The following is a 19,390-nucleotide window of genomic DNA, read 5'->3' as shown; positions in this document are numbered from 1 at the left end:
AGATCAGGACAGAGAGAGAGAGAGAGCATAAAGCTTGTGTCGGCTTACGGTACAGAAGACTATATTCCGGCCCGGCATGGCAGGTTGTGCAGGCTTATGAAGGCAGCTCCTTCATTACAGGCAGGTGCCCTGATTGCCGGTGAATGATTGCAGCTGGCGGCTGCTGCACCTCGGGCGTGCCCCGAGGTGCGACAAGCAGAGCGCAAGGATGAGGGCACATTGGAATGCGCCCTGGCCGTGACAGCTATGAACTAAACCAATATGATTCTGCATTGCAGTTAGCAACAACACGTAAACAAGTGAAGTCACATCTCTTGTTGATTGACATAAATAAAATTACATTTTACCTGACAGTAATAAGAGTGCATTATGTGCCTGTAGCTATCAGGGTTCCAATAATAAAGTGCATTTTGTTCATTAAGAAATCATAATAGGTAAGTAAATAAAGCCTGTGCCTCCAGATTAACCGTGAAGTTAAACATAAACTACTCATTTTGTCATGCTTTGCCCCTAAGGCTTTCTCATCTGTCATGTGGCTTTATGTTTGCTGCGGTCGCCGCTACTAACACCAGGTCTCGGCTTAGCAGCACAGGCAGTTTTGTGTTGCTTCTATACATCTTCACGATGTTGAATTTTAAAGTAGCTCATTAGATTTGTTGGTTGATTGGTTGAAGTTTATTTCGAACATGTATACAATTTCAGTATGATACATCACATATTTTCATTTTTCTTAACAACATGTCCGAAAAGAAGTACGGTAGTAAGAAGCAAAGCTCTTTTAATGCTGCCCCTTTTCTACATCCTAGCAACTCTGGTACTAACATATGTTCACTTACTGTTCTTAATGTGTACATAATTTACATCAACTCATTCTGAATATAAACAGTTTTTTTTAGATAAATAGTTAAGTCAGTTATGATTCATACAATGAGATAATTCATATATCATTTTCCATGTTTTTAATAATTTTGTCACAATTCTTCCTTGTATTTTGTAAACAATTGGGGCAAGCGGTAGAAAATGGATGGATGGATGGATGGATGTATTTTGAACATTCTTAAAGTGTATCAAATTAGTGATTTGTTTGATTTATTGGCTTAATCCATTCTATAATTTAACTCCACATACTTATAGACTGAAGGTCTTAATTGTTGTACGTGCATACAAATGTTTTAAATTGCATTTGTCTCTGAGGTTATATCCGTCCTCTTTCGTTGAGAAGGATTGTTGTACATTCTTGGGTAGGAGGTTATAGTTTGCTTTGTACATCATTTTAGCTGATTGCAAATGCACCAAATCATAGAATTTCAATATGTTTGCTTCAATGAATAAAGGGTTTGTATGTTCTCTATATCCAACATTATGTATTAATCTGATCTGATCTTTTTTTGTAACACCGTTAGTGAATGAAGTGTGCTTTTATAAATATTTACCCATATTTCTACACAGTAACTCAGATAGGGTAACACTAACGAGCATTAGAGACTATGGAGTTATTTTTGGTACAGAACATATTTTGCTTTATTCATTATTGAAATATTTCTTGCTTCTTTATTTTGTATGTTTTTTATATGACATTTTCAGGTCATTTCCTCATCTATTATCACACCCAAAAATATGATTTATTTTACTCTTTCAATATTTACTCCGTCTATTTGTATGTGTGTTTGACTTTCCTTTCTATTGTTACCATATCGCATTATTTTGGTTTTACTGAGATTCAAGGATAGTCTGTTTTTGTCAAACCATCTTTTTAATTAGTTAATTTCTTCTGTTATTATACGTATTAGCGTCTGTGTGTTCTCTCCTGAACAAAAAAAGTTGTGTTGTCTGCAAATAATACTAACTTTAAGTCCTTTGTAACTGTTCAAATGTCGTTTAGGTAAAGGTTGAACAATTTTGGTCCTAGTATTGATCCCTGAGGTACGCCACAAGATATATTCAGCTCTGTAGACGTGTGTTCACCTAGCTTCTCGTATTACGTCCCGTTGGTTAAGTAGCTTCTTACCCAGTTCAAGACCTGCCCCTCTGATTCTAAACTCATCTTGTTCTCTTCCAGTGGAATTTCTACACAACACGTTTTGCAAACTGCAAGTGAACTGTCTTTTCTGACACAGTAAAAGCACACAGTGGTGACTGCCGTGCTATGATACTTTTCTCCGTACACAACAGGCCCGCACATATCATGACATCACCAATATGTGACATTACTGTAGGGGAGAGGTTGAGGGGCCAGGCAGCAGCACAAGCCAGAGACGAACAATAAACACAACAATTATAAGCCTATATTGTTATTGGTTCATTTATCAGTTATTTTTTCATTATCAGACATCACATGGACTAAGATAAGACCTTCTGGAGGAAAGTTCTGTGGTCAGATGAAACAAAAATGTAGCTGTTTTGCCACGATACTCAGCAATATGTTTGGAGGCCTTTAATCCCAGGAACACCAATTCCTACCGTCAAGCATGGTGGTGGTAGTATTATGCTCTGGGCCTGTTTTGCTGCTAACGGAACTGGTGCTTTACAAAGAGTAAATGGGACAATGAAAAAGGAGGATTACCTCCAAATTCTTCAGGACAACCTAAAATCATCAGGTTGGGTCTTGGGCGCAGTTTGGTGTTCCAACAGGACAATGACCCCAAACACACGTCAAAAGTGGTAAATGAATGGCTAAATCAGGCTAGAAATAAGGTTTTAGAATGGCCTTCCCAAAGTCCTGACTTAAACGTGTGGACAATGCTGAAGAAACAAGTCAATGTCAGAAAACCAATACATTTAGCTGAACTGCACCAATTTAGTCAAGAGGAGTGGTCACAAATTCAACCTGAAGCTTGCCAGAAGCTTGTGGATGGCTACCAAAAGTGCCTTATTGCAGTGAAACTTGCCAAGGGACGTGTAACCAAATATTAACATTGCTGTATGTATACTTTTGACCCAGCAGATTTGGTCACATTTTCATTTTCTGTAGAAGAACCAAACTTCATTAATGATTTTTGTGACCAACAAGTATCTGCTCCAATCACTCTATCACAACTAAATAAGAGTTGTAGAAATTATTGGAAACTCAAGACAGCCATGACATTATGTTATTTTCAAGTGTATGTAAACTTTTGACCACGACTGTATGTGAATACAAACCTTATGGAAGTCTGCGTTTTTGTCTTCAGGTAGAGGATGAGTTTGTTTACTGGCCCAGCTGGGAGGAGACCATGAACTGTGAAGATTTTACAGTCACCCTCTCAAACCAAGACACACTCTGCTTGTCCAGCGAGGAACAGATATGCATCCATGACTTCATACTGGAAGCTACACAGGTTGATTATTGTGTATCTGTCTTCTGTCTGTCAGTAAACTCAACTACAGTGCCAGTGATTATCTTGATTGTGTTTCTGATGGGGTTTTTTTCTATGATTCAATCAATATTATCCACTTTTATCTTCTCAGTAGTGATGTGTGGATCAATACTGAAATTCTGATGCAGAGCGATACTGAAATATTGATATTGATTCTCAAATCAAAATATCAATACTTATGATACTTTAGTTATTTGAGATATTGTATGCCATTAAAAGGAGCGCACTGTAGTTAGTAAGTATTGACGGAAGTGGATAATTACATATATCCATATTTAATAGTTACTTCTTTTATATCTCCTATAGTCATATTTTAATCAGCTAATGTTTCGTCTGGTACAAAGTGCTTGCATTACAAGTGTCCTTGCTGAGAGAGTCAGAGCGTTGAATATTCTCTCTGCTTGAGATTCCCAGAACATTCTTGAGATAAGGGGCACAAAGCGGTGCTGGGCTAGCAAACAACAGGTGGGGAGGAGGGAGGGGAAGAGGGGGGTAGAACAGAACGTCTCTGGGGGGTGGGAGCGAGGGACGGATTGAAGAACACAGCACTTCCGTGGGTTTTGGGAGGAGATCGATCTTGGCTGGGCTAGTGAACGCTTCTGTACTGGATTGGTCTCACGTTTGTTTTCAAAGCTTTGAGAATAAACCACAAAATACCAACTACTGCCTGGTGATCAATTTAAACTTCAGCTTATGTGCCATAGAAAGAACATGGGAGAGACTAGCAATTTGAATTCTCCATTGGAGGAAGAGCTAGTGAACGCAACAGTATCCAAATCATTGTGCTCTTGTCTATATGAAAAGGGATTGGTCGGAATGACTTTTTCTTCCGCCTATGTTATGTATGTATGTTATGGGCAAGCATTTTGTCCATTAAGAAATCATAATAGGTAAGTAAATAAAGCCTGTGCCTCCAGATAAACCATGAAGTTAAACATAAACTACTAATTGTATCTTGCTTTCCCCTACGGTCTTTTCTTTAAAACTGTTGCCTCTTATCAAACGCTTTCTCATCTGTCATGTGGCTTTATGTTTGCTCTGGTCGCCGCTACTAATACCAGGTCTCGGCTTAGCAGCCGAGGCAGTTTTGTACTGCTTCTATACATATTCACGATGTTGAATTTTAAACTAACTCATTACATTTTTTGGTTGATTGGACTGTGGTGTGGTTAGTTCTCCCGTGGTGCAAATGATTTGGACCATACGCATACTTGCCAACCTTGAGACCTCTGATACCGGGAGTGGGGGGTGGGGGGTGGGGGAGGGCGTGGTTGTGGGGGGGGGCGTGGTTAAGAGGGGAATATATTTAAGCTATAATTCACCAACTCAAGTATTTCATATATATATATATATATATATATATATATATATATATATATATATATATATATATATATATATATATATGAAATACTTGACGTTCAGTGAATTCTAGCTATATATATAAATATATATATATTTATTTTATTATACATATCAAAAAAAGAAATACTTGAATTTCAGTGTTCTGGAGGCTATCCAGTAGATGGCAGTATTGTCCTGTTTAAGAGTGTCACAACATTGCTGTTTACGGCAGACGAACTGCTTTACGGTAGACTAAACGTGACTGCTGCTGTTGTGTGTTGTTACCGCGCTGGGAGGACGTTAATGAAACTGCCTAACAATAAACCCACATAAGAAACCAAGAACTCGCCCTCGATCATTCTACAGTTATGACGTCATTGGGCAGGCAAGCTGTTTATATTGTGGGAAAGCGGACGTGAGAACAGGCTGTCCCCACTCAGGTCCGCATTGAGCTGGAGGGGGCGTGGCCTCCAGCTCCGGCTGAATACCGGGAGTTTGTCGGGAGGACATTTCTGCCGGGAGGTTATCGGGAGAGGCGCTGAATACCGGGAGTCTCCCGGTAAAAACGGGAGGGTTGGCAATAGGGCTGAACGATTTCAGGAAAAAATCTGATCACGATTTTTCTGACAGAAATTGCGATTTCGATTTTGACTCACGATTTCTTTTCAAATCAAGCTTCAGTAACAGTAACAGATTTAAAACATGACAAAAAATGATATACCATGAAAACATTAAATGCTATGTAATGCAAGGATGAATACTAAAAGGTAAGAATTGCTTCAAACATGTATTTATTAAGAAACATGCATGTACATTCTCCAAAGTTCTTGACCAACAGCAGTTATTAAAACTAAAGAACTAAAACCAGTACAAAAACCTTAATTATGTTAAGATAAATAAAAAAGTTTAAGTTAAATAAAATACAAAACAATTCCAACACAAAAAGCAATGCTTAATATATAATAAGAAAAACAAAATTCAACAACTTCAATAAAGGAAAAAAAGGATCCTGACCTTATGTAAACAGTCTTATACTCAAGTAGGTAGGTCAGTCTTTTATGGCTCAAGAGAGCTAGCCTATCAACATCTATAGCAGCAATTCAAGTACTTTATTCAACCCTGGAAGAAACCTGAACAATATTTTAAAGTGAAATTGAAAAGTAATGGTAATAAAGAAAATACTATTACAAAAACAAAATGACCCAACCTCTGCCCTTCTGAAAAATATGTCAGACATTAAAATAGGTGGGTCATTCATTTACCGCTTAGCAGCACCCAAATATTGCACATCTATTCTGTTAACAATAGAACATGGCAAAAAAACTGGCAAACGACGCTGTAATTGTGGTATGTTTGCTACAATGGGCTGAATCGCTCGGGGTTGACTTTTCACCGGACTTTTTGGTCATACATTCGTCGTGTAACTGCCGGTGGTGATTTTTCAAGTGCCGGAATAAATTAGTCGTGTTGCCTTGGGATGTGGCGACTTTGGCCCGACAAGTTTTACAAAGTACCTGTTTCTGATGCACATCTGAAGTTTCGAAACCGAAGTAGTCCCAAATGACAGACGTGCTGCTCTTCTTCTGTATTAAAACTAAATCCTCCTCCACTTCTGACCCGGCGGCAGCAGCCATTTCCTCCAGGACGTTTGTTTCTTCACCAAAGTTGTTAGTGGGCGTGTACGCGGTAGCCTCGTCAATGGCCGCCTCTGATTGGTTAGCGTGACGGCATGCCCTGCTCACAAGTAGTTTACCACTTCTGATTGGTGAGTTTGACAAGGCATGAGAGTAGCACGAGCAGGCTGCATATACACAACAGACATGTCAGCCAGGAGAGCTAAATAACGTTCGTCTAAAACCGAAGCCTTCACGATCTCAAGATTGAGACTTCTGAAATCGCAATTTCGATCTGAAAACGATAAATCGTTCAGCCCTAGTTGGCAAGTATGACCATACGTGGCGTGAAGGTGAATACATATTTAATTTTAACACTCAAAAAAGGAATAAACAAAAGGTGCGCACAATGGCGGAAGTAAAAAACTTGGCTATAAAAACAAAAACTCGCACAAAGGCAGAACTATGGACAAAAAACAAAACTTGCAAACTATGGCATGAATAAAGAAAACTTACTTGGACGAGAAAAGGGCATGAAAAAGAGCACCATGGATCATAAGGGTGTGTAGAGAGTGCCTGGTAACTACAGGGTTAAATAGTGAATACATGATTAAAGACAGGTGCGTGAGTCGTGAGGACAGGTGAAAACTAATGGGTTGCCATGGTGACAAACACGAGTGCACAATGAGTCCAAACGTGGAACAGGTGAAACTAATGGGTAACCATGGAAACAAGACAAGGGAGTGAAAAGCAGGAACTAAAAAAAGTCCAAAACCAAGAAGAACATAACTTAAACAATACATGATCACACAGACATGACAATTGGTTGAAGTTTATTTCGAACATGTATACAATTTCAGTATGATACATCACATATTTAAATTTTTCTTTAAAACATGTCCATAAAGAAGTAGGAAGAAGCAGAGCCAGAAGAATCGGTGCCATTAACTTGTCGCCCTCAAAATGTACTTAATTTGCTGTCTTTTTTTTTAACTCTAACTCTGATTATCTTGATTGTGTTTTTGATGTGTTTTTTTTCTATGATCCAATCAATATTATCCACTTTATCTTCTCAGTAGTGATGTGTGGATCAATATTGAAATAATGATGCAGATCGATACTGAAATATTGATATTGATTCTCAAATCAAAATATCAATACTTATGATACTTTAGTTATTTGAGATAATGTATGCCATTAAAAGGAGAACATGAAGTTAGTAAGTAACCAAATCATTGAGATCTTGTCTAAATAAAACGCGATTGGTAGGAACTACTTTTTCTTCCGCCTATGTATGTCATTTGTTTGTTAAAGACCATTACTGCTAATTAAAATGAGTAAAATCAGCTGTTCACCTGGCAGGATTTCCTGTGTGATAATAAAAGGGGGTAAACGAGGAAGCCCTTCTTTAGCTGCCGCCTTGTTGTATTACTGTCTCTCAATGTCAATGTTTACTTTTGTATGCACAATGAATCAACACAACATCCGTACTTTGGAGCAATGTTCACAGACTCTATTATTTGGCTTTCCGTCGCAGGCGAGCGATGCTGGTCGTGGACTAGTGGTTGGGGATGCTAGAAAAATGCCCGATGCATTAGCCAGCTTTAATGCATTGTTGCAGCTGTAATGATTTTTGTGCCATGCGCGTTTGTTTGCAAGACGAGCGGGTGAAGTGTGCAGCCGTGTTCGGCCGAGTGTGGTGGCCGCGGTGTCGATTTTTTCTAACATTTTCGCGATCGACTAGTATGGTCCCAAAGATCGACCGGTTGGCATCCCCTGCATTACTGTATCTAAATGTTACACAAATGGAGTAAAAACTAGGTAGGTGAAAATATTCTTGATTGTTAGCCATTCCCTTTATGTGCCATAAGTCACATGTAAAATGGGCAAGCAATGCACTATTATCAGTTATGTCGACAATCTCTTACATCAACTTAAACAACGTTCTGCTGTAGTTCCAGCTGTTCCGGTACCGGTACCAACATTTATTTCGATACTGACATATGCAGTAACATATTGTGTCATTTTCCATTCTATTATTTTGTCAACATTATTAAGGACAAGTGGTAGAAAATGAATTATTAATCTACTTGTTCATTTACTGTTAATATCTGCTTACTTTCTCTTTCAACATGTTCTATCTACACTTCTGTGAAAATGTAATAATCACTTATTCTTCTGTTGTTTGGATGCTTTACATTAGTTTTGGATGATACCACAAATGTGCGTAAAAAAACGATACCAAGTCGTTACAGGATCATACATTGGTCATATTCAAAGTCCTCATGTGTCCAGAGACATATTTCCTGAGTTTATCAACATAATATATATATTTTTTTAAACGAAAGATGTTGTGATGTATCGACTAGATACACTCCTGTACTTGGTATCATTACAGTGGATGTCAGGTGTAGATTCACCAATGGAGTTGGAATTGTGATGCCGGTGAGCTACGATGTGTAGTAAAGCATGTTTAGCTATTCCTCGCTACTTTATTTGTCGCCATGGAGGCGAGGATTAGTGATTTAGAAGTAGCTAAAACACTGACGATGGACGTTAGCCGCTAGCTAGCTAGCCATGTCTTAAATCACCTCTTCCTGAGGGCGTTTCAGTGTTATAACTTCACCTTTATCGTCAGTTTTTAAGCCAAAATGCGTCCTTTATCCCTTTTCTGTCTACACACTGTGTCTGCTTGTAAGTACTCTGTGATTGTGCGCTGCCGAACATGCTCCTCTGCTCGTAAACCAAAAATGACACAAAGTGACAACGACGGGGAGGGACTGGGGGGTGGTTGACTGGTACTTTTTAGAGGCGGTATAGTACCGAATATGATTAATTAGTATCGCGGTACTATACTAATACCGGTATACCGTACAACCCTATAATACAAGACAGCACACACTTACTGTTGAACCGTGTACAGTTTTACCAATCCTGCATATTGTCCCTTTTAACAAAGTCCTCTTTTTGCTGTTTTGATTTCTGACCGCTAGGATGACTACGTTTTAGAGGTACGGCATTTCCAGTGCCCCAGGTGGCCCAATCCTGACATGCCCGTCAGCAGCACCTTTGAGCTCATCGACGTCATCAGGAAAGAAGCGGCCCTCCGTGACGGACCGACCGTTGTCCACGATGAGTCAGTCTGATACTTTTATTTTTCAATCTGTCACCACATCAAGAAAGGAGATGTTGACAAATATTTTCTACCAAATTAGAGCTTTTGACTAAAAATGTTGACGTATTTAATGACAGTCCAACAAGTTTTCCGTCTTTGGGAAGTTTTATTCTTACATGTTTCTGCTTATAATGTGAATGTACCATACATTTTTCTACACCAGAATTATTATATTATTATTTTTTGTTCCGCCTCAGTTTTTGACACACAATTATTACTTGCTACATATTTCTCAGCTGATCAAAACCATTCCATATACAAATATCTATGGGAAAATGTCACAAGTGGGAAAAAACCCACAAATTGGGCAAATTCCAAACGGTTGAATGAAGTATGAAGGAAAGAAGGATTGTTTCATAAATACCATATTTTTCGGACTATAAGGCACACTTAAAATCCTTTAATTTTCTCAAAACTCGACAGTGCGCCTAATGTACGGAATAATTCTGGTTGTGCTTACCGACCTCAAATCTATTTTATTTGATACATGGTGTAATGATAAGTGTGAGAAGTAGCTGGCAATCACACATAAGAGATACGTGTAGACTGCAATATGATGGCAGCCACAAATAAAAGATGCGTGTAGACTGCAATATGACTCAAGTAAACAACACTAACATTTTATATGTTTCATTGAAAATATAGAACATTACACACGGTGCTCAAAAATCTATCAAAATATTTTAATACGACTTTGGTAAGCTATGAAGCCGCACCACTTGATGGATTGTACTGTGCTTCAACATAGGAGTATTATTATGGTGTGTGTATAAGGTAAGACATATTATCTGGCGTTTTGTTTCGAAATATTATGCAAAAGCAACTTTTCTTACCTTCTGGTACCTGCTGTATGACTTAAGTGTTATTATGACAATGACAATAAAGGAATTAATTGATTGATTGCTGATCTGTATTTGGGATCTGCATAAGTGCTGAAAATTTAAGCACTTCCGCCATTGTAGTCCGTGTCGACACCGTAGTCGATAAGCTTCTTCTTTTTCTCTATCTTCTTGTTATGGGACATTCATCCTCCGCTTTTGCCATTTCTAAAGTTTTGTAAAGTTCTTACTTAAATCTGTCAGTAAACTCGCCATGATAGCGCTAAAACATACCGGTGTAGTGAGTGTACATTATTCACCCAAGGTCCTTTAGTTATTAGAGAGTTCCGGTCGGACGGTTTTTCACGGGACACATTTAAGTATTTGTTTGAAGCTTTAGCAACTCTAAGTCATTTTCCCTAGTGTCTAAAAACATATGAAATTACAAATGTACAATTCTGTTTTTCTATATTTCTTTATCAGGTTCGGAGCGGTATCCGCCGGGTTGCTGTGTGCCCTCACTACACTGTCACAGCAACTTGAAAGTGAGGGAGTTGTCAATGTCTATCAAGTAGTCAAGATGATCAACCTCATGAGGCGAGGAGTATTCACAGACATGGTGAGTCGGACCCTCTGGCTTAGGGACGGAAAAGTCTGATCCTCATGATGTTGTCTCTCAGCTGGCTTCAGGATAACTAGCCGATTAGAACAAAGGTATCCTTAAAACATTGTGCACACCTAGCTTTGAAGAGAGGACCATAGGGGTGATCTTGAAGGACCAGTAACCATTAATATATTCCCAATCAAGTGTGGCCATTTTCACAATCAGATTTACAGTGGTACATCAGCTTTAGCCACCTGCTCAGTGGTCTTGTGGTTAGAGTGTCCGCCCTGAGATCGGTAGGTTGTAAATTCAAACCTCGGCCGAGTCATGCCAAAGACTATACGAATGGGACCCGTTACCTCCCTGCTTGGCACTCAGCATCAAGGGTTGGAATTGGGGGTTGAATCACCAAAATGATTCCCGAGCACAGCCACCGCTGCTGCTCACTCTTCCCCTCACCTCCCAGGGGGTGAACAAAGGGATGGGTCAAATGCAGAGGTTAATTTCACCACACCTAGTGTGTGTGTGTGTGTGTGTGTGTGACAATCATTGGTACTTTCATTTTTTAGTTCAGACAAATGTCCAAATCATACAAAACCAAACACAAATTCCCAATAAGAAATAATACATTTTATGGAGGATAATTATGGTATCGCATGCAGAAAACAGTGTGAAATTAAATTGATGAATGAAATGGATGAAAACATTTAATCACTTTTACCTTTTATTGAAAACTAAGGGGTGTAGCATGTAATTTCAGAGCCTCATACACAAGACTTCTGAAAGGCCCCTTATCTTACCCTAAACCAGTGGTTCTTAACCTTGTTGGAGGCACTGAACCCCACCAGTTTCATATGCGCATTCACCGAACCCTTCTTTAGTGAAAAATTAAATGTTGTTTTTTTTCAAATTCAAGACAAAGTTATATGTTTTTGGTAACACTTTAGTATGGGGAACATATTTTAAGTAACAAAGACTTAATTCAGAGTTATTTGGACATAGGGGAACATATTCTAAGTAATAAAGAGAGTTATTTGGTTAGGGTTAGGGTTAAAGGGTTAGGGTCAGGGTTAGAGGGTTAGGGTTATAATAAGGCCATACCTATAATAAGGCCATACTTAATAATGACTAGTTAAGAGCCAATATGTTACTAATTTGCATGTTAATAAGCAACTAATTAATGGTGAATATGTTCCCCATACTAAAGTGTTACCATGTTTTTTTACTGGTGCATAAAATGAACCGTGCACGAACATCACCTTGTTCAAACAACAAAACCAACACAGTGCAAAAACTCACAACAAACTACACACCTGCAAATCAGTCAGCTGTTGCCATATCCGTAATACGCCGATAGGGAGAAGTTTGTATTTACACGATGAGTTGGGTGTGTTTTCACCTCCGCCGAACCCCTGAGGCCGACTCGCCGAACCCCTAGGGTTTGATCGAACCCAGGTTAAGAACCACTGCCGTAAACCCATCGTCCACGTTTGCGTGTACTAAAACACGTGCAAACTTAATAACACACGCAAAGCCAATCCACTACACTTGTGCACAGTGGATTGCGTCTGTTAAGTGAGCAGAATAAGGAGCGCAATCCATTGTGCCTGTCTGTCTTAATGAATATGTAGAATATATGCTGATTATCAGAACGAATATGCAAATGTGTTATACAGCACACGCAATGTGATCTATCAATACTGATCACAGTTTTGCAAGCACTATTTTGTGTTTTATTTATTAAGTCTGAAAAGTACCACATTTTCCGGACAACAAGGCGCAGTTAAAATCTTGTGCGCCTTATAACTCGGTGCATCTAATGTAAGGAATACGTTTGGTTGAGCTTACCCGCCTTGAAGCTATTTTATTTGGTACATGGTGTAATGATAAGTGTGACACGGTTACGGAAAATGAGATGCAAAATAGTGTTGTGCGATACCAATGATTTTCTTTCTGATCTAAACGGATTGAAATTCAGGCTGTATCTGCGATACCGATCCCACACTTAGTGCAAATATACCTGATGTGTCTGGTTAAAATGTTACAAAAGTTGTGTATTTCAAGCGTTGCTGCTCTTGGGGAATCATCTTCAAATGATATCAAATCAAAGAACGAAACAAATGATGGCGTTATTCTGCACTGAATGTGTTTACTTATTTATATTCAACTGTGTGTTTAGTGTCTCCAAATAGCCTACAATGAAAGGATACATACCGTATTATAACTATAAGGTGCACTTAAAATCGTTTCATTTTCTCAAAAATCGACAGTGCGCCTTATAACCCGGTGCGCCAAATGTACGGAGTAATTCTGGTTGTGCTTACCGACTTCGAAGCAATTTTATTTGGTACATGGTGTAATGATAAGTGTGACCAGTAGATGGCAGTCACACATAAGAGATATGTGTAGACTGCAAGCTGATGCCAGTAAACAACATCAAAACTCTAAAGGTTCCATTGAAAATAAAGAACATTACACACGACACTCAAAAATCTGTCAAAATGTTTTAGTATGACTTTGAAGCCGCACCACTTAATGGATTGTCGGACTACTGTGGTGTGTGTATAAGGGCCTCAAAAAGGCACCCATTAGCAGACATATTATCTGGCGTTTTTGTTTCACAATATTATGCAAAACCAACTTTTCATACCTTCTGGTACCTGCTGATGTGTATTTGGGATCTGCATAAGTCCTGAAAATGTCCGCCACTGTAGTCCGTGCCGATTCCGTAGTTGATAAGCTTCTCATTTTTCTCTATCTTCTTGTTATGGGACATTCATCCTCCGCTGTTGCCATTTCTAATATAAAGTAGTGTAAAGTTCTAACTAATGTCTCCCTATGGAAGCGCTAAAAACTACCAGTGTAGTGAGTTTACATTATTCACCCAAGGAACTTTAGTTATTAGAGAGTTGAGGTCGGACGGTTTTTCACGGGACACATTTCCGGGCGTTGTTGTTGCACTAGTGAGCCACAGATGAGGAGATGCTGCTCCGTTATTGATTGAAGTAAAGTGTGAATGTTATTAAAACAGTTAGCGCCATTTTTTGACACTTCTTCCACTCCCGTCCTTGCACGCTACACCGCTACAACAAAGATGACGGGGAGAAGACGCTGTCGAAGGTGAGCCACGTACTGTAAATAAGACCGCCCACAAAACGGCGCATCCTGAAGCGACTGTCAGAAAGCGACTTGAAGATGATCTGTAAAACATCATCTATGCAACATTTTGACCAAAGAACCACCATTACATGTTATGTAGACCACAAGGAAGTGTTTTAAATTTAGAAAAAAATAATAATAACATGACCCCTTTAATGCGCCCTATAATCCGGTGCGCATTTTGTAAGAAAATAGACCTGACTAGACCCGCTCATCTGCAGTGCGCCTTAAAATCCGGTGCGCCCTATGGTCCAGAAAATACGGTACACTTAATGTTTTATGATACTAAGTGATTCATTTTAATTGCCAATAATGTTTTTAAATAAACAAATGACAGAGTGAATGAGTGAGCAGAGTACACTGCACTTGCCCATTACGTACTTAACTAGGCGGAAACAAGTATGTCCCACCAATCGTGTTTTCTTTAAAAGAGATCTCAAAGATTTAATTAGTTTACACTCTGTTCCTTTTGATGATATACAGTACATTATTCCAAATAACTTAAGTATCAAAAGTCTCAATATTTTGAGTATCGATCAGAACAACAAAAGTGAAACTTGTACAAAACTTTTTCCTATGCGACCACAGAAATATTTGTTATATGTTTACCTTTCATCTATCATCTCATCCTCTCAAGGGTGAAATGCATTTGGAAACTCTGTCATTCTTACCAGTTCTCTTTATTTCTTTTCTTTGACTACTACTTTGACTACTCACCAGGATCAGTATCAGTTCCTGTACCAAGCCCTCTTCAGCCTCGCCTGCACCAAGGAGATCACCTTCGGGCCTCTCGACAGGAAAGTTAACAGGACCTTGGCACCCTTGTCCGATTGGTCTGACAAGGCAGAGAGCAAGGGGTCACAAGTGTAAGCGGTACCCCAGGAGGCCCGAGCTGGACTGAGGGCACCCTGTGGATCCAAAGATCTTGCACCCACTCGACTCCTGGAGTGTTCAAAGGAGGCCTTTAAATAACTATTGTAGATAAGACAATTTGAGGCCTTTTTGCCAGACACTTGGTTAAACTGAATAAGCGGATTACTTTTTTAAACTGATAAAGAATTTGATATTTATTTTTTTCACCGTCTTCGTGTCCTCCGATTGAAGGGTTTGCACCTGCGTTTTTTGAGTTTTACACAAGGTACACTATTGTCTTGTGTTTTTTCACTATATAATGTCAATGTTACTGCCTATGCTGAACCCGAATCGTGGCTCCTCAAGTAGATTGTTTTAACATTCCACAACTTTGTTCCCTGCGAAGCCACCTGCTTCTGTGAAGGACATTGACAGTGGATTGAGGCGGTCAAACTGTTCTCCCCCTCAATGACTAAATGCTGTTTGACTACAGCAGGGATGAGCAACCCGTGGCTCTTGAGCCTCTTTGTTGTGTATTTCTGGAGTGGTGGTAATGTGCATTTTTACAAATTTCGACTGTCTGTTAAGTCATGCTTGAGTTTGACTGCCATTGGATACGCTCTAGGAAGGCAGGGTGTGTGTGCTGTGAGACGTCTGCAAAAAGAGAGAAGTCAACTTTTTGAGTGCGTGACCCCCGCAGTAAGCTAACCATGAATACATACCGAAAAAGAAACATTTCAGAAGAAAATAGAGTTTAATTCTGCATGGACGGATTCTTTTGTCTTCATCATTCAATCAATCAAAGTTTATTTATATAGCCCTAAATCACAAGTGTCTCAAAGGGCTGCACAAGCCACAACGACATTCTCGGCTCAGACCCCACATAAGAGCAAGAAAAAACTCAATCCAATGGGATACAATGAGAAACCTTGGAGGGGACCGCAGATGTGGGACTGGTGCAATGGACGTCGAGTGGATCTAGTTAATAGTGTGAAAGTCCAGTCCATAGTGGGGCCAGCAGGGGATCATCTTGAGAGGAGACAAGTCAGCAGCGCAGAGATGTCCCCGACTGATGCACAGATGAGTGGTCCACCCCGTGTCCCGACTTTGAACAGCTAGCGCTGCATCTGTGGTCACCTAATAACCTCTCCACGCAGGAGAGGGTGCAGAGCGGAAAAGAGATGGCAGATCAACTGGTCTAAAAGGGGGTCTATTTAAAGTCTGGCGCATACAAATTAGTTTTAAGATGGGATTCATTGTCATTGATGCTGCTTTGCCTGTGTGCTTGATATGTGGTGAGAAACAACAGTGAGTATTCGCAATTATCCAGGTTAATATATTATTGCATTGCGTTGAATCGGTCATTACTCGACTTTTGAAGTTGTCTTTGACAACCTTTTGCGTCTCATTCAAGCAGACTTCATCGGTTGATACTGAAAGACGATAGAACAGCACTCTCTCTCCTCGGACATCTGTGAAGGTATCCCGAACAATCCAGTTGTGATCGATTCAAAGAAAGAGAAGAAACATTTACGTTGAAAGACATCTTAAAAAGAAGTCCTGAAAAGTTGAAATTAGTTCCAAAGTAGGCCTACAGCAGGCTCAACCCGGTACCATAAACCTACTGACTAACAGTAAGTCATAAAAAAGGGCTACACAAAAAAATTGCTTTACACTATCAATTAATTTTTCTAAGTTTAACGAGCTGCATTACAAACAAACGCTGCCATTGAACTCAAAGAACCACTCTGACCTGTCATTGGCCGACACTTCCTCCTCACTCTCCCGTTCTCCAGCGAGGCCTAGCCATCCAAGGAGAGTTACCCACACTGCCCCGATTCCCGCTGTTGAAGACCAGCACCACCTGCAGTCATTCATCCCTTTGCAGGAGTGGCGATCACATTAGTTTTATTAAGTGTATTTATGTATGTATTTATTTGACCGGGACAGACTTCTAGCCACAGGCTAATTTGCAACCCTTGTCCCTGGTTAGGCTTTTAAAGAATAGTTGAGAAAAGTTTAAAACACATACAAAAGGATTAAGACAAGTACAAAAATAAAAACACATTGAACATAATTGGCCCCATTTGTGCATACTACACCCAGTTCTAGTGCTCACACTTCTGATTTTCCTTAAGCCACTTTTTCAGTTTTGTGGAGAAAAGTTCAATGTCCGACTGTGACTTTAACTCCAGTGGCAAAGAGTTCCACAGATGTGAGACCTTCACTGAGAACGCAGACTGACCCAGAGTGGTCGGGCACCTTTTCACTCTGCAGCTTCCACCAACTGCAGCTCGAGTCTGCACACCTTCACTACTGTATCTTTGTATTTCTTCACTCATCACATCAGGAGCTAATCCATTAAGACACTTAAAGGCCTACTGAAACCCACTACTACCGACCACGCAGTCTGATAGTTTTTATATCAATGATGAAATCTTAACATTGCAACACATGCCAATACGGCCGGGTTAACTTATAAAGTGCAATTTTAAATTTCCCGCTAAACTTCCGGTTGAAAACGTCTATGTATGATGACGTATGCGCGTGACGTCAATCGTTGAAACGGAAGTATTCGGACCCCATTGAATCCAATACAAAAAGCTCTGTTTTCATCTCAAAATTCCACAGTATTCTGGACATCTGTATTGGTGAATCTTTTGCAATTTGTTTAATGAACACTGAAGACTGCAAAGAAGAAAGTTGTAGGTGGGATCGGTGTATTAGCGGCGGACTACAGCAACATGAGATGGATAGCAGACGCGCTAGCCGCCGACCTCACCTTGACTTCCTCCGTCTCCGGGCCGCCGACCGCATCTATGATCGGCTGAAGTCTTTCGTCGCTCCGTCGATCGCTGGAACGCAGGTGAGCACGGGTGTTGATGAGCAGATGAGGGCTGGCGTAGGTGGATAGCTAATGTTTTTAGCATAGCTCTGTGAGGTCCCGTTGCTAAGTTAGCTTCAATGGCGTCGTTAGCAACAGCATTGTTAAGCTTCGCCAGCCTGGAAAGCATTAACCGTGTAGTTACATGTCCATGGTTTAGTAGTATTGTTGATTGTTTGTCTATCCTTCCAGTCAGGGGTTTATTTCTTTTGTTTCTATCTGCATTTAAGCACGATGCTATCACGTTAGCTCCGTAGCTAAAGAGCTTCGCCGATGTATAGTCGTGGAGATAAAAGTCACTGTGAATGTCCATTTCGCGTTCTCGACTCTCATTTTCAAGAGGATATAGTATCTGAGGTGGTTTAAAATACAAATCTGTGATCCACAATAGAAAAAGGAGAAAGTGTGAAATCCAATGAACCCTTGTACCTAAGTTACGGTCAGAGCAAAAAAAGATACGTCCTGCACTGCACTCTAGTCCTTCACTCTCACGTTCCTCATCCACAAATCTTTCATTCTCGCTCAAATTAATGGGGTAATCGTCGCTTTCTCGGTCCGAATCGCTCTCGCTGCATTGTAAACGATGGGGAAATGTGAGGAGCCTTTCAACTTGTGACGTCACGCTACTTCCGGTACAGGCAAGGCTTTTTTTATCAGCGACCAAAAGTTGCGAACTCTATCGTCGATGTTCTCTACTAAATCCTTTCAGCAAAAATATGGCAATATCGCAAAATGATCAAGTATGACACATAGAATGGATCTGCTATCCCTGTTTAAATAAAAACAATTCATTTCAGTAGGCCTTTAAAAATAGCTTTTAAAAATGAGAAATGTATCCATCCATCCATCCATCCATTTTCCTCCGCTAATCCGAGGCCGGCTTGCGGGGGCAGCAGCCTAAGCAGGGAAGCCCAGACTTCCCTCTCCCCAGCCACTTGGTCCAGCTCCTCCCGGGGGATCCCGAGGCGTTCCCAGGCCAGCTGGGAGACATAGTCTTCCCAACGTGTCCTGGGTCTTCCCCGTGGCCTCCTCCCATTTGGACGTGCCCTAAACACCTCCCTAGGGAGGTGTTCGGGTGGCATCCTGACCAGATGCCCGAACCAACTCATTTGGCTCCTCTCGATGTGGAGGAGCAGCGGCTTTAATTTGAGCTCCTCACGGATGTGCCCTTAACACCTCCCTAGGGAGGCGTTCGGGTGGCATCCTGACCAGATGCCCGAACCACCTCATTTGGCTCCTCTCGATGTGGAGGAGCAGCGGCTTTAATTTGAGCTCCTCCTGGATGGCAGAGCTTCTCACCCTATCTCTAAGAGAGAGACCCGCCACCCGGCGGAGGAAACTCATTACGGCTGCTTGTACCCGTGATCTTGTCCTTTCGGTCATAACCCAAAGCTCATGACCATAGGTGAGGATGGGAACGTAAATTGACCGGTAAATTGAGAGCTTTGCTTTCCGGCTCAGCTCCTTCTTCACCACAACGGATCAATACAGCGTCTGCATTACTGAAGACGCCACACCGATCCGCCTGTCGATCTTACGATTCGCTCTTCCCTCACTCGTGAACAAGACTCCGAGGTACTTGAAC

General features: G+C 40.5%; 1 protein-coding gene across 1 annotated transcript in view; it reads left to right on the top strand.

Moving 5' to 3' along the window:
* The window catches only part of LOC133643376 (receptor-type tyrosine-protein phosphatase gamma-like), a 705,805-nt gene extending 686,783 nt beyond the window's left edge, over nt 1–19,022 (top strand). The window contains exons 27-30 of the mRNA XM_062037895.1: nt 3,171–3,317; nt 9,307–9,449; nt 10,790–10,925; nt 14,790–19,022. Coding sequence (XP_061893879.1) covers nt 3,171–3,317; nt 9,307–9,449; nt 10,790–10,925; nt 14,790–14,939 — 576 coding nt within the window. The 3' untranslated portion in view covers nt 14,940–19,022. The remainder of the gene's footprint in view (nt 1–3,170; nt 3,318–9,306; nt 9,450–10,789; nt 10,926–14,789) is intronic.
* The last annotated feature ends 368 nt before the right edge of the window (nt 19,023–19,390 follow it).

Source organism: Entelurus aequoreus, linkage group LG26 (genome assembly GCF_033978785.1).
Source record: "Entelurus aequoreus isolate RoL-2023_Sb linkage group LG26, RoL_Eaeq_v1.1, whole genome shotgun sequence".
Taxonomy (NCBI): Eukaryota; Metazoa; Chordata; class Actinopteri; order Syngnathiformes; family Syngnathidae; genus Entelurus; species Entelurus aequoreus.
This window is presented reverse-complemented; position numbering and strand designations above follow the sequence as displayed.